Here is an 11,602-nt window from a genome sequence, read left to right on the forward strand (position 1 = left end):
CCCACCCCCGCCTTGCTTGCCGCCGGCCCCCCTTAGGCGTGCGGGCTCCGCCTCCGAGCAGACGCAGCACCTTGTAGCCACCGTCCCTGTCCCCTGTCCCCTGTCGGGTGGGCCCGGCCCAGCCTTCTGCAGACCTGGCGGGCCCCTGGGGCGTCTGGCGGCCACCAGGCTGCCTGTGGAGTGCGGGCAGCGGCCAGGCCGTGGGCACGGCAGCGGGGAGCCCACGCCAAAGGTGTGGTGGTAGTTCCAAACACCCAAGGCGGTGATGGAGAGGACCCTGCCCCACGCAAGTGTGAAGGGCTCGGGGCAGAGGGCACGTGCTCGGGGCAGAGGGCGCTCGGGCTTTGACTTTGCAGCCGCTGAGGTCTCCAGAGCCCGCGGTGCGGCTGCCTGCGGGGGTGGGCGCTGCCCGGGTGCTGCCCCCGCAGGGCCCCTGCCCACACCCTGCTGTTCCCCTGCCCCTGGCCAGCCCCTGTTGGCACTGGGGCTGGCGAGGCTGCGGCGGGCTCCGTCCTCACAGCCCTTCTGGGACAGGCGGGGGGCGGACACCTGTGCTCCGGGGCTGAGCCCGGCACCCCCCTCTGCCGGCCTGCAGGGGATCTGCACGTTCCTGGGGGGCAGCCGGGCCCCCACTTGCTTCCAAGGTGCTAGGGAAGGTCCCAAGGTCGCCGGCTCCCATCTCGGCTGCAGCTTGACCGACTGAATTTCGTGGGGCAGCCAGCTTTTCTACTCTGCGCCCACTCAACGCCCGATGCTTCTGTCTGACTCCTGATCCTTTCTACTATGCATCCCCCCTTGTCAGGTGTACAGAGTTGAATACTGTGTATTTATCACTTAAACGGACACGGGCTTCAGAGAAAAAAACAAGCCTTTGGTGTTTTTCCACAGATGTTTATGCTTCTCTGTAAACTTGAAATAAACAGACAGCAAATGGTGCAAAGCCCAGGGCCTCTGGGAATTTCTGGTTCCCGCAGCAGCCGTCTCTGGGCGCCGCCCTTGGCCGTGTCTCTCCCCTGGACTGACCGTGAGCTCTGCTGCCCGCGTAGTCCCCACTCGACAGGGGCAGCACCACGAGCCCCGTCACCGGGGCCCACTGCTGCTGGCCTGACGGGAGCAGGCAGGCGGCCGGGGACCGGTGGCGGTTGCTGGGAGACCGAAACCGGCTCCTCACGGGCTGTCCCTGGCCAGCAGAGGCACACAGGAGCACAGCTGGTCAATTGGCAAGGGCCCAGCAGGTGGCTGGTTTCCGTAGGGGGCTCAGCTGACACGGCCCCCCACCAGCTGGCCTACAGGCCGTGCCCCCCCGATTCCCCCACTGTGATGAAGCCAGAGACCCAGCGGCCTCCCAGGGCAGACGCAGGGCCGCCTGGGCACCGCCGGAAGCTGGGGGGCTCTGAGCAGTGAGCCAGCCTGTCCCGCACCCTCAGTCCTGGCTTCCGCCTTAGCCAGTGGAGGGCCAGAGGGGCGGCCCCACCCGAACCCGGCTCAGGCGCTTGAGGGCGGCCGTCCCTGGATCCCGCAGGGTCCACCCCCTGGGGCCACCGCCAGGTGAGACAGCTCAGCCCAGGCACTGCCCGCGGGAGCCCAGCAGGCTGCAGCAGAGACTGGCAGGCAGGCGGGCTGGTGCTTTAGGGGGCCCTGAGCACAGGCCCCAGGAGGTGTGAAGGGGGAGCTGGAAATAGCGTCATTAGCATCTCCAGGCGGCAGGTGCGGGCGTGCTGCCTGCTGCAGACTTCCTGAGCGCAGATGGCCGAGGTGGGAGGCAGCCTTGTGTCCCCCACGCCTGGTCCCTGGTGCCCACGGTGCAGTCACTGGCACCCTAGGCCACCACAGACCCAACCTGAGGACGGGAGCCTTTAAGAAAGGCTGGGGGTAGCGCCTGAGCCGGCCAGGGGCTGCCTGGGGCTCCTGGAGGGAGACCAGGAAGTGGGGAGGGTCCAGCTCAGGCCCAGAGACAGCAAAGGCAAGGGCATCGTCTGTTTTAATGTTTGGTCCTTAATCATCTCAACGGGCTCTGCTTGGGGCAAAGAACAGGGTCCCCACAGGGCAGAGGGAGCCCCGGCCAGGGAAGCAGAGCCGCAGCCGCGGGCACGACCCCCAGGGTCCTTCCTTGGGCGCGGCGGTGGGCTCGGGACTGCGCAGCAGAGGGGCAGCAGTGCAGACGCTGGGCTTGGCCGGGCCTGGCCACTGCCCCGCAGTGCCGGCCAGGCGCCCAGGGTCGCCCCGGCCCCCAGTTGCAGCAACAGCAGGGGAGACCCGTGGGCCACCCCAGGTCGACCCTACAGGAAGTGGGCGCTGGCCACCTGGAAGCCCGAGGGGGACGGAGTCAGCAGGACCCAGCCTGGCCCTTCGTCGGAGTGACCGGCAGCCGTGTCCCGCCTGGTTGCTGGGGAGCTGGCCGGGGCGTCACTGGTCCAGCTGGTCGCCGAGACCCTGCAGAGCACGGCGGCAGGTAAGTGGGCGGCCAGGGCCCCCGCGGCCGCCGCGAGCTGGGGGCCAGGCGTGCGCCCCAGGCGGCTGCGAGCCCCAATGCCGAGCGACTGCACCGGTCTCCCGGGTCTCAGGCTGCCGGCCCAGGCCAGGCCGGGCGGTGGTGCTCTGAGGGGCTCGGCCGCCTCGGCTCCAGCTACTCCGAGACGCCCACTGAGGAGACTTTAAAAAGCGGGTCGGCGGGGGCACGAGCTGGAGAGCAGGAGGGGCAGGGTGCGCGGGGCGGGAAGGGGTGCGCGGGGTGGGCTGAGGCCAGGCCGCCTCTGCGCCCCCGATGCCGGGCTGGGTGCCTGCCGGCGGCCCACCTGCTCGTAGTCCTCCACGTATTTGTATTTCTTCTCGCGGTAGTAGAGCTTCTTCTTCATGCAGTAGAGGACGATGATGTCGCACAGCACTGTGGCCTGAGCAGGGCCGGGAGAGAAGGGCCAGGTGCTCCCACCCGTCCCCAGGCCCGGTGTGGGGCGGGCCGGGGAGACCCCGAGGGCCGCGTCTAGAGGGTCCCCCTGTGACTCACCACCCCCAAGAGCGCCAAGCCCGAGCCCACGTTGATCATGGTAGGGATGATGTTGAACTTCCCGGCCTGCAGTGCGGGAGGAAAGGGAGACGGCAGCGCTGGGCTGGGCTGGCCACCCAGGGCCCAGGGGCGCTGGCTACCTTTCCAAACACGATGACGTCCAGGCGGATGCCGTAGGCCTTGGTGAGCACGCGGCGCTCCGTGCCCATGGGGTCCCGGTAGTACTTGGCAAACCTGGGAGGCACATGCAGGGTGAGTGGGGCCGGCTGGCAGACGCCCCGAGCTCTGGCCCTGGTCACCCGCGGCGGAGAGGCCTGCTTGGGAGCCCAGAGGCCGGCCACGCAGCTGCACAGTGGGCTGCTGGCGGCGTGGGGCTCGGGGAAGGGCTGGAAGTGACAACCCAGGGGCTGGTGTCCAGCTGGGCCGGCCCAGCCCGTGGCTGGTGACGCCGGCACTGGCCACCACTCTGACCGGTCAGGTCCTGTGCTCAGATGCGGGGACCGTGAAGGCAAGAGCTGTCTCAGTAGGGACGCCCACAGGGCGGCTGGGCCCCCCCCAACCGCCACTCCCCAGGCCGGTTTATGGCCCGCTGAGCCCAGCCCTCCTGCAGGTCTGCCCTGCCCAGGATCTCCACCTCGGTGCCAGCCCTGATGCTGGGGGGCGGGGGTGTCCTGTGCTGGGGTTCTGGCCAGGGGCTCTCAAGGCCTGGGGTTGGCAAGGTGGAGGCCCCACCGCACTGTCCAGGCTTCCAGGTCCACCCAGAGGGATGTTGTGACACGAGCCCGAGACTACCCCCACCCCCCTCACCACCAGAGGGTGGCAAGCACCAGCAGCCTAGGGCAGGCCCCAAGCCTGTGAGAGGCCCAGCTCCCGGCTCGGAAACTGTTGGGGGCCACAGCCTTGCAGCTGGCGGAAAGCAGGACCCCTGACTCTGGCCCCTCGCCTCAGATGCCCAGCTGCCGGGGTTACTGCCCCCAGCTTGTGAGGGTGTTCGCCGTTGTGATTACCGCAGGTAAAGCCCAGCCGGAGGTGGCGAGAGGCCAGGCCAGGCGCGAGGGGGTCTAGTGGGCCCAGGGGCGTCTGGCAGCCCCATGGAGGGGGCGAGGCACCCCGTGTTGGGCCTCAGGCCTCTGAGCAGCGGGTGTAGCTGGAACGCAGCCGGCCAGCGCCTCCCACTGGGGACACCAGGGCCGCTCCGGCCGCTGCCCACGGATTCCCAGCAGAGGCACGGCGGGGAGTGGGGTGGGGGGAGGCGGGAGGGGGGGGCGGTCCTGGGGGCACGGCAGGGGCGGGGCCGCTCTGGACCCGCCCCCCACCCAGGGCGCCCAGCTCACACCACCTGAAGTTGTAGCCGGGAGACACGTTGTGGCCAGGGTCGCGCGTGTCCAGGCGGCGGAAGGAGTACCGGGGCAGGCAGAGGGCGGCGGCTCGGTCCAGGTTGCAGGCCCAGCGGATGTGGATGCCCAGGATGCCTCCCTGTGGGCGGGCACAGCGCGGCCCTCAGCGCCACAGGGCGGGCACGGTGGGGGCCAGCCCCAGCGGGCACCCACCTCCATGGCCATGTCCTGGAAGCTGTGTCCCGCGGACTCCACCATCTTGCCGAGGCGGAATATGGGGCAGAAGGGGTCGGTTGCCGCGTCGTACGTGCAGGACTTGAGGTGGGCGGTGGTGATGTTGGGGAGGATGTTCCTCCTGCAGGCGGGAGGGCCAGAGCGGCGTGAGGGGGGGCCAGCCGCAGCCAGGCTGGGGAGCGGATGGCGGGGCGCCACTCACTTGCTGAAATTAAACTTGGGGTACCAGATGTTGTTCTTCACCAGAATGGTGAAGTTTTCTGCAGCCTTTAAGAACGCGGGCCTGGAAAGGCAATGACGGTGTCCGTGACGACCAGCGCGACACTCCCCGACCGTGACAAAGGCTCCCTCCCACGCCAGGCCACACAGCACATCTGGTCCAGGGAGGGTGTTTCCAGCACCCTCCACTCCCCGCCGCATCGGTGCTCGCTCGCCCCATCGGTGCTCGTGCTCGGTGGAGAGGTCCCTGCAGCAGCCTCTGGCCGCCTCCGCGAAGCCGGGCCTGGGCGGAGACGGTGGGCGGAGACGGTGGGCGGAGCCCTGAGCTGGGCGCACCTGCGGCCTCCCTGCGTCTTGCTGTGGCTTCGGGGAATGAGCGTCAGGTCCGTTTGTACACGTCAGAGCAAAAGCAAATCCGCCCCCGGCTGGACCTGACCTCGTCTCCACACCGAGCAGATGGCCTCGGCCACGTCAGCTCCCAGCTGGGAGTCTGAGTGGAATCTGTCCCCAGCAGACCTCACTTCCTTGTGGCTCTCCCAGGACAGCCCAGCACTGTCCAGCCATTGTCGAGGAGGCCCCGCCCCCCAGCCCTGGCAGAGCCCCCGAAGCCATAAGCAACGCCCGGCCCGGCGCCTCCCCGCGGCGCCTCTGCCCTGCCTGCAGGCTCTCGAGCTGCAGTGGCCTGCACAGGTGCCGCACTGAGCCTCACGTCCCGGGCTTTTAGGATGCACTCAGCTTTAAGAAAATGGGGTGCCATTCACAGCGTGGAATGAGCCCCTTCGAGGGGAACAGCTGGGGTGTCCAGGAGTTTTCAGCCCGCCACCGCCCCGTTCTCGCGGCTCCGAGGGAAGCCAGGCCCGAAGTGGGCGCTGTCCTCCCTGCTCCCCGGCACCTGGGCCGCTGGCTTGCTCTCTGCCCTGCGGGCAGCCCTGGACACACCGGGGGTGTAGTGTCCGTCACGCCGCGGCAGTCGCATGACGCGAGGGGGCCATCTCGCTCCCCCTGCAGCATCACGCCCGGGCCCCGCGCTGCCCTGGCCCGCAGTGGGTCCCTTCACACCGCATCGCCTCCCCCCGGAGCTGAGCGCTGCTGTCCGGGTGTCCCGGTCTTGTTTGCTGGCCCCTCTGCTGCGGACATTTGGGCTGATTCTACCTTTTGGGTCAACTTCCGTTCTCGACAGCCCTTTTCAAGGGCAGCTTCCCACTGCAACAGTGATGGCGGTCACCCGCACAGGCTGACGGCCGCTGTAGGGCCCACAACAGTGATGCCAGAGTGCGCTGACCATCACTGGCCGTCCAAGGTGCGACATTGGGCTTTTTCTTTATGGAAAATGGAAATCAGCGACTGATAAAGGCAGCACGGGCACTTCCCACCGGGGTTTCTGCTTCGGCCTCGGCGACGGGGCCGAGCAGTCAGCGCGAGCGTCTCTCAGCACATGACTGGACGCCCTTTCGGTCCTGCCCAGGGCCACCTTCACTGAACTGGACCAGCAACGGCCAGTGCAACACACCGCGGCACAGGCCATCCTGCGGCTTTCTAGAGGCCGCACCAGTAAGTGGCGAGCCCATCAGCCGGCACGTGACAGCCGCGTCACGAACGAGGTTGCTTGCCCCCCCCCCCCGGCGCCCGCCGTGGCCTTGGGTATATTCCGTGCGACTGCACAGGTTCTTCTGGCTGAGCGATGGACGCCACACAGCCCTGGCTCCCACGCTGGAGAGCGCAGTGCTGGAAGGTTCTCTCATCACGAGACGCTGGGGCCCGCCGCGACAGACAAGTCACCGTCTCTCGGGTGTTTCTCCTGCCCAGGCACCCGGGTGAGGTGGAGTGCGATGTCGTGCCCAGAGCCCCGAGCCAGCCATGGTGCCCACTTGCCGTGGCCGGCGGAGGCGCGGCTGCCCGGGCTGCGAGAGCACAGGGCACTCCGGGCCCTGGGGACCGGCGCCGGCCAGCTGTGCTGGCAGCGGACAGAAACGAGCCATGCGCACACTGCTGCAAGGGACGGACACTGCAGCCCCCACGGGGTCAGCAGCCAACGCCCCGGGGCAGCCCGGCCCAGGGACACGGGTGCCCAGAAATGCCGCACCTGAGGCCGACTGCCCTTGCCCCAGCCTCCGGGGCTCACCGTGGCACCTCCGAGTCATCCTCAACCGGGCACCAGGCTGCCACCTCGCACGTCTTCAGGGTCTTGTTGAAGTGCACACACCTTCCTGTCTGGACGCCTGGGGGACAGGGGCCCGATCCGCCTGGGGTCTCGGTTTGTGCTTTAGCAGGGAGGAGCCCCACCCCCGCGGGGCAAGGGACCAAACTCTGGGACCTATGTCTGGAGATGGCAGCTCGGGGCATGGGCCGGCCCCGCCTGGTCTCATCTCCGCCCACCAGGTGCAGGTGACGCCAGGCCCGGCGCAGCTCGAGATCAGGGGGGGCTTCAGGGCGCAGAGACACTGGGTGTGGAGAGGGCCCTCTGTGGGCGCCTGGCCCCTCGGGCTCCGGCACCGGGCTTCTCGGGCCTGGCGGGTGCTGGCCCCCACTGTGTGTGCGGGGGGCCGCCGCTGGGCGCCTACCGTTGCTGTGGGTGCCCGCAGAGCCAGCGGTGCAGCTGGCGTCCGACTCACACACGGTGGTCCTGTCCGGCATCTGGGGAGAGGGGGAGGAGTGGAAAGCCCCTGTGGCCCGCGCCCCACACACGCGGCGGGCGGCCCGGCACGCCTACCTCAGGACAGAGGCCCTGCGTCTGGTTTGTGGTGATGATCAGGTTGGTCATGATGAAGATTGAGTTCTCCTCCTGCGGAGCGGCAGAGAGGCAGGCTGAGTGCCAGGGACGGTCAGGCGTGGGGCAGAGCAGGCGCAGGGCTGGGCGTTCACCCAGGAGGCCACCGACGCCCACCTCTCCTGCTCGCCACGCAGGAAACACTCCCCAAACTCTGAGCTGACGGTCTCGCGTTTGCCCTGTGAGTTCCCGGCCAAGCCAGGGGCAGGGCCTGCAAGCAGCACTGAGCACTCGTGCCCACAGCAGGGTCTTCACAGCAGACCAGAGGCAGCCCAGCCATAGCACAATGTGACTGGGCCGTGAACGGGGCGAAGCCCTGCCCTGCTCCATCAGGATGACCGGAACCCCGAGAACGTGCTGCCGGGAGCCGGAGCCGGCCACACGTGTGCTTCCCCGACAGGGAAGGCCCAAGGCCAGCCCGCAGGGATAGGACAAGGCCAGTGTGTGCCAGGAAGCGAGGGGGAGAGGGAGTTAGTGCTAAAAGTGGCCCCCAGAAAAGGGGAGAAAGGCACATGCCCAGAAGATGCTAGCTGGACCCCCCTCCCGGGGCAGCTGGCTGGGGCGGCTGGTGTCAGAAGATTCTCTCAACAGTTCTCCTTGTAGGACGAGCAGGGTCACCGGGACTGGGTGCCCGCCCCGAGGTGGCAGGAGCTGTGGGGATGCTGCCATGTTTCGGAGAAGGCCCAGAGCAGGCCCCGGCGTGAGGACGGCGGACGGCCGGGCACAATTCCCGCCCCCGCCCCAGGTCTACGGGATAACAGTGCGTTGGCCCCCGGCTGGATGAGAGCAGCTCTGTGGTCGACCGCCTGAGTCCTGTTTCTTTTCTTTGGCAAGTTTGGGGTGTACCTGTCTGGAGCCGAGCCAAGTAGCTACAGGGCCAACAGCTGTTTGTGCCCCGTATTTGGGGAAACAGGGACGGCCCGAGCACTCGGGAGGGGGCTGCAAACTGCGAGCCCCCAACCCCGCCCTGAGGGAGTCAGAAGAAGGGGGTGTCCTGTCCCCCTCTTTGCTACTGGAAACAGTTACGGTCTTCCGAGCCGGCCCTCCCAGGAAGAGGGCCAGTGTTGACAGGCCTCAGGTCAGCGACCCCCTTCCTCATGTCCCGGTTACTCCTTGGCATTCCCCAAGCCCTCTTTGAGCAGGCCGGGGCATGTACGCCCACAGCAGATAGGCTCTACTGGCCCCGCTCTGCCAGGGCGGTGTGCAGGGGCAGGCAGTCCAGCCGCCGTGGCCACCGTCTCCCCAGCACGGCGCGCAGGGCCACGCCGGGTTGCGTCTGCGCTCCACACAGCGGTGGCCGTGCCCCGAGTCTACATTTACCCGGGAGGCTGGGGTGAGCCTGGGCGGCTGAGACGTTGCGAGGGGTCTGCTGGCCGGTGGCCTCTGCGTGGCCAGGCCTTGCTGGTGCTGGCCTGTCGACATTAGCTGAAACTTGTGCCATGAGGGTCGACAATAAAGCAAATAACAGAAAAGGAAGTGGGATCTGTGCATCTCTCCCTGGGCTCGGGGCCAGCGTTCCCCACCATTCCGTGGAGATTACGAGGCCCACAGGGAGGGTCTGTGGCCAGGCCCGCGCTGCCCGGCCGACTGCACCCCCATGGGCAGCAGGCCCCGCTGCCGGTGCCGGGCGCACACCTTGGGCTGGGCACCGCGGCGGACCCGGGCGCTGCAAGCAGGTGCGCGCACAGGCTGGGCATTGCTGGGCGGCGGTGGCGGGTGGCCTACCTGGGCCGGAATCACGTAGTCGGCCACGTCCCAGACCCGGAACCCCAGGGCTGAGGTGTTGGTGACGGCCACGCCCTTGGCTTTGGTGGTGACTGAGCTGACCACGGAGTCCGTCTCCTGGTAGCCCTTCTCCCACACGAACACCCACCTGCAAGAGAAACAGGCCGCTCAACGCGCCCTGGCTTCCCGCGCCCGAGTGGAGGCCCAGGGCTCGGCGACCGCGGCGACTAGCAGCATTAGATGACATAACTAAGGGACTTTGACAAGCTGCTTCACTGCTCGGGGCTCTGCGTCCTCTGGAAAGGGGGCCCAGACGCTACACTGCAGGATGTCCGCAGGAAACACGAGATGACGCCGGACAGCAGCAACTAGGGCACGGGAAACGGTCAGCAACGCCTCAGCAGGCGCAGAGCTGCAAGCCCTGTTGGCACACGGGCTGCAGCGGCGTCGAGAGGCACAGTCATCACCGCTTCGCAGTGGCTCACGTCGCCGTGCCCCACCAAAAGCCAGGCTGCCAGTGTCCACTCCACAGAGGCAGTGAGATGACCGGCCGCGCCTCTGGCGCAAGTCAGGCGGAGCCAGGGCCTGAACGCGGCCCCCTGCGGCCTCCCCTGCCCTCTGTCCTGCAGCCTGTCCAGCGGCTCTCTACGGCAGTTTCTTGTTTTTCTCCAGAATTTCCGGCTACTTGTGCATTTCTCCCCTGCGACAGAAGTGGTGACCTGCCCGCAGTCTAACCAGTGAACAGCGCCGTGGGGGGCGCGGGGCCAGACTGCAGCCTGCACGCATCCGCGCCTCAGCTCCCCAGGCACTGAGTGATCCCCGCCGAGGCACGGACCTCTGCACCCCCACTCCCTGACCCGGGAGGGAGATACCGGGCCTCCTGGCGAGTGAGGGGACGTGAGTAGCACGGCAAGAGCATGATGCCGCCGCCGGGCTGATGTCCACGGTGGGCGTAGTCACAGCCTGGAACTGGCCAGAGTGCTCAGTCAGCGGCCACCACTGTGATCTCTTCAGGGGTCAGCAAATACTGGCCGCCCTCCCACCGCCTCGTCAGGCCTAGGTGTGCAGACGCCACTGGTCACTCCCGGGAGGTCGGTTATCCGGCCTGTGTGGCCTCCGAGGCCACTGTGCGCCTCGCTGCCCACCCCAGCCAGCACCGGCTCTCCCCAAGTCTCTTTGTTTAGGACTCTGGGATTAGCCGCGCTGCGGCCTCTGGCTAATTCTGGTGGCGGTACCGGAGCTTGGGTAGGAGCAGTCTAGAAAATCATCTCCGATCCGGTTCCCCCTAGTGAAATGTGGTCTCGTTACCCTGGTGACCCCAGCAGTCCTCCCGCGGGGGACACTCAGCATGCGGTTCTCCTTATCTGATTCTGTTGTCATCACATGAAAATGTCGCAACACTCAGGCGTGTACCACCGGAACCGGGGGGAGACGTGCGCTGGTGGCACTTAGCGGGGACCCCCGCGCCAGCCCTCAGTCCTCCGCTGCTGGGCTGACAGGTGTTGGAGGCACCTGCAGTGCCCGAGGTGACTCCCAGCCCACCCCAGCCTGGGGCAGTGTCACTTCCAGGAGCAGCTCAGTTTGGGGGTCACTTGGTCCCTAAGCTTTGCTGCACACCTGATCACCTGGACACCGCCGAACTCTCAGTGAAGTCAGAAGGTCTGGGGGAGACAGTGGTACTAATGACCTCACGCTGTTCTACTGGGCACTTCGGGGGCACACGAGGGCCTGTCCCCCGAGACTTCCCTGTCGCCCAAGACTCCCGCCGGCCTCAGGTTTCATCCGCTGTGACAGCGTCCAGGGGGCACAGGGAGCAGCGAAGGGCGGGGCTGGCGCCCCACAAACGCCGGTGCCCCACAAACGCCCGCACCCCACAAACCCCCGGCGTGAAGCTCAGCGGGTTGGTGGACCCCACTCGCCTGTCCTGGGCGGATCCTGGGGGGCGGCAGCTGGGGCACCAACAGACCCCACACCGCTCAGCAAGGGCCTAAGGGCCAGGCGGGGCCAGACTGAGGGTCAGGGCCACCCCGCCCCGCCTCAGGGCCACCCCAGCGCCACGGAAGGGCGGGGGCCGGCCCCCGCGGGATGGGGGGGGCCTGACGGCCCAGGCCCGGCTCTCGGGGTGCAGGGGCCGGTCGCACTCACCCGATGACGTAGGCCAGGATGAGCAGCTGCACCCCGCGGTTCATGAGCCCCACTTTGCGGCTGCGGATGAGCACGATGCGCGGCGTGTCGTACTCGAACAGGCAGGCGCCCAGCGCCGCGCAGCAGCGCGCCATGGCCGCGTCCCTCGGTGCCGCCGCCTCCGCGCTGGGC

At 67.9% G+C, this 11,602-nt stretch overlaps 1 protein-coding gene across 1 annotated transcript; it reads right to left on the reverse strand.

Annotated features, from left to right (window-relative positions):
* Positions 1 to 1,962: 1,962 nt before the first annotated feature.
* P2RX4 (purinergic receptor P2X, ligand gated ion channel, 4) lies at positions 1,963 to 11,596 on the reverse strand. The gene is made up of 12 exons (XM_012731074.1): positions 11,432 to 11,596; positions 9,287 to 9,434; positions 7,505 to 7,576; positions 7,356 to 7,428; positions 6,917 to 7,013; positions 4,778 to 4,858; positions 4,555 to 4,696; positions 4,344 to 4,480; positions 3,145 to 3,238; positions 3,005 to 3,070; positions 2,796 to 2,891; positions 1,963 to 2,433 (listed from the first exon to the last, which is right to left on the reverse strand). The coding sequence occupies exons 1-12, from the start codon at positions 11,563 to 11,565 to the stop codon at positions 2,407 to 2,409; spliced, it is 1,167 nt and encodes a 388-aa protein (XP_012586528.1). The 5' UTR covers positions 11,566 to 11,596; the 3' UTR covers positions 1,963 to 2,406.
* Between the last annotated feature and the right edge of the window lie 6 nt (positions 11,597 to 11,602).

Source organism: Condylura cristata, unplaced genomic scaffold (assembly GCF_000260355.1).
Source record: "Condylura cristata isolate star-nosed mole 26May11 unplaced genomic scaffold, ConCri1.0 scaffold00029, whole genome shotgun sequence".
NCBI classification, from domain to species: Eukaryota; Metazoa; Chordata; class Mammalia; order Eulipotyphla; family Talpidae; genus Condylura; species Condylura cristata.